This window comes from Acanthopagrus latus, chromosome 10, assembly GCF_904848185.1.
Source record: "Acanthopagrus latus isolate v.2019 chromosome 10, fAcaLat1.1, whole genome shotgun sequence".
Classification (NCBI taxonomy): Eukaryota; Metazoa; Chordata; class Actinopteri; order Spariformes; family Sparidae; genus Acanthopagrus; species Acanthopagrus latus.
The window spans coordinates 17,629,520-17,632,891 of NC_051048.1; the positions used below are offsets into that span (position 1 = coordinate 17,629,520).

Here is a 3,372-nt window from a genome sequence, read left to right on the forward strand (position 1 = left end):
ATCTGTCAGAGAGCTCTGCAGCGAGGTGAGTGATGTGATTAGGGGTTGTGATATTTAGGTTGTGGCAAACCTACTGCACAGGAGCATCAAAATAATGCATGTTGCTTCCCTACGAATGTATTCTGTCGTCTTTACTTTACTTTTGCTACAACACTAAATGAAATCCGTATGACTTCAGCCTTGGTTTAAGTGTGTGACTGGTATATGCAGCAGTTAATCAGCTAAATAAACAGCAGATAATGGATTTTTACCCTTTAACCATTCAAGGGTCCTTAAACGTTCGTATCACTGTCAAAAAGGCTGATGTGTTGTTTAACTTCAGCTGCCATGGCACCGCGCACTCTGTTCCTGCTGCTCGTTGGATTTGTGGGACCACTGTGTATCATCATGATGTCATTTAACCAAAGGAGCATGTCACAAGAGAAGAGAGGTACAATATGTGTGTGTGTAAGTCTGTGTTTGAATTTCTTGCTGTTCCTGCTGTGTATCCTGCTTGCGGTTAGGCTGATTGTTTAAATACATTGTTTGTGTTCTGACCACAAGTGCATGTGGTATTAGCAATTTGATTCATAAACACTGGATCCGCAACCTCACCCCTGATTACATTTGGATCAAGGCTTCACTCATCATGTCAGCTCGGGGGCGTTGAGAGAGACATCTGTTTGCCCTTCGGCTTACACCCCACCTGTCACTCCCCCCATGAGAAAAGCACTCGAAAGCAACGCTGGTTAAATGTGCACTGTGTAGTTCATGGGGAGAAAATGTAATCAGAAGAAAAAAGATTTTATTTATTTTTTTTATGCCTGAACAAACTAAATAAATAAACTGTCTTTGTCTTCATGACTGACTAAACTCGATGAACAAACTGATCTCGAAGGACAGCACAGCTCCATACTGTTTCGCTTTGTTTATATTTGGCGGACCCTGCCACCTCTCTGGCCTCAAACAGTGTCCTGGGAACTTTATTTTCCTCCAAGAACAGCTTGTTGGTCAGTTAGTTTGTAATTTGTATTGTATTTGTATTACCTCATTAATATTGTAAATACCAAAATTCTTTGTTTGAATTTCTTTTCGAAAACTACATCGTGCCCCTTTAAAAGTGCAAAATGTAAGAATTGGCCAACTGTCGAATTCATACTAAAAAGGCAAATAGGGGTCAACATTTTTCAAGTGGTAACTGCTAACCACCACTAACTGTAGCTGTCATTAGCTAGCTTAGCTCAGCAAGTTATGTATCTAGCGGTTAAAGCTGGGATCTCATAGCACCAGGGGCGTGATGGCGTTTCACTGTGCAGGGCCAGCAGTTGATGTCCCTGCAACACAATACATACACTTCTTCAACATAACGACAACACTGTCATTTCTTCACTCCCTGTCGATCATTGTAAACAGTCACAACACATGTTCCTATTCGTTCTGTCACAGCAGAGAGGATCCGTCAGATGCAGGGCCTGAGAAAGCAGCTGCTAAAAGAGATGTGCGACGGTGACAAAGAGGCATTTTCCAACGGGAAGCGCGGTTTGCGAGACATGAGTGACGACGAGCTGAAGCACTTCATTGTGGATGAAAATCACGGCATCATCTACTGTTACGTTCCCAAGGTGATACAGACGTAAACCGACACACGCACGCTTACACATCGGTTGTTTCCTCAGGCCTAAACAGCACGCACTTGTTTGGATTTTATGGATTTTGTATTATGCAAGCCTTGAGCCTAGCTAAAAGAGCAGAGCAGGTAGCATGGCCTTAGACTCTCTCTTCGTATCTACAGGTGGCGTGCACCAACTGGAAGAGAGTTATGTTTGTCCTAAACCAGAGCGAGCCATATGATGACCCTGTGTCCATTGGTAAGGACCTGGTCCACTTACCGCAATTGTTCACTCTCCTAAACAGCTTCCCAAGACCAGAGAGGGAGGTCAGTTCATACCAGGACATCTGAAGTGTCCTTGAAGTACAAAACTAACTAAGCAGGGTTAATTTGACAGAGGACTGATGTATTTTTATTTGTTGACTACAGGCAAAGCTGAAGCACTACACCAAGTTCCTGTTTGTCAGGGACCCGTTGATCCGTCTCATCTCTGGCTTTCGAGACAAGTTCCTGACGGTGAACCAGCCCTTCTATGAAAACTTCGGCCGATACATTCTGCAACGGTATGGGAACCAGCCTGATCCTCCACGGACAGCGGAAGAGGCGTTTGCGTCGGGGATGCAGCCCTCATTTCACAACTTCATACAGTACCTGGTAGACCCCGAGAGAGAGAAGGAGGGGCTCTTTGAACCCCACTGGAGGCAGATGCACAAGCTGTGCCACCCCTGCCTCATACAGTAAGGCCACCTGTCAGCAAGGCTGTAGCTGTATGTTCATGTCTCTTTATCTGAAAAGGTTTGTTGACCTGAAGAGAAATTAGATACACACAAATTGCACGTTTTTCTTCACACAAGTTTTTCAAATAGCTAAGGATCAGATTGGTGGTGTAAAAATGTATTTATTGTGACAGCAGTAGAATTTCTTTAATCCTGATTACAGCCACATTTTCTTACGCTATGTGTTTTCCTTTCCATCTTCCTTTCCTGGGGGTGTTTGGAACATATACTTAAGTGATGTTGAAGTGTTTTCACAAGGGGAATTTTGAATAAGAATATTCAAAATGAGCGCAGCAGAGGCTGAAATATCTTGACTTTTAGTCCCTTGATTGAGTCAAGATCAAAAACCCCTGAACTTTGCGTAATGGAACTAGACCCTTAAAGCCACGGACCACAAAACTGTGCGGCCCACTGAGCAGTGCTCCTCAGGACGAGTGATCTGACACTGATGAGTAAATGCTGATTTCACTCGTTTGACTTTGTCCTTTTCTTTTAAACTCCTCAGGTATGATTTCGTTGGCCATCAGGAGACTCTTCAAGATGATGCTGAACTGCTGCTGAAGACCTTAAAGCTGGAGGACGACATCAAGTTCCCTCCTTCCTATGAAAACATGACGTCGCCTGATCATGTGTTAACCTGGTTCAGGACAGTTCCCCTAGAGGACAGGAGGAAGCTGTACAAACTCTACGAGGGCGACTTCAGGCTGTTTGGCTACCAAAAGCCAAGTGAACTGCTTGATGGTTGAGATGAGGTCATAATTTGGACCGTTTTCCACTTCCCTTTGCAGGCCATGGGTAAAAAGAGCAATCATTAAGGGTTGTTTTTTTTGTTTTTTTTTGGCCTTTGTATGGCTTTATTGATTTGACCAATTTTGAACGCCTCTACCTTTCCTACTCTACAGCACTGAAATAAAAGTTTGCTAAAAGTTTAAATATTTCATGTTGGATGTTTTCAGTACTGCATGTCATGGCTCTACTTACAATACAATATAATAACTTCTCCCACTT

General features: G+C 43.4%; 1 protein-coding gene across 1 annotated transcript; it reads left to right on the forward strand.

Moving 5' to 3' along the window:
• The first annotated feature begins 328 nt into the window (after positions 1-328).
• On the forward strand, positions 329-3,160 carry LOC119027431 (carbohydrate sulfotransferase 12-like). The gene is made up of 5 exons (XM_037112612.1): positions 329-430; positions 1,426-1,601; positions 1,772-1,915; positions 2,018-2,325; positions 2,870-3,160. The coding sequence occupies exons 1-5, from the start codon at positions 388-390 to the stop codon at positions 3,108-3,110; spliced, it is 912 nt and encodes a 303-aa protein (XP_036968507.1). The 5' UTR covers positions 329-387; the 3' UTR covers positions 3,111-3,160.
• Positions 3,161-3,372: the final 212 nt, after the last annotated feature.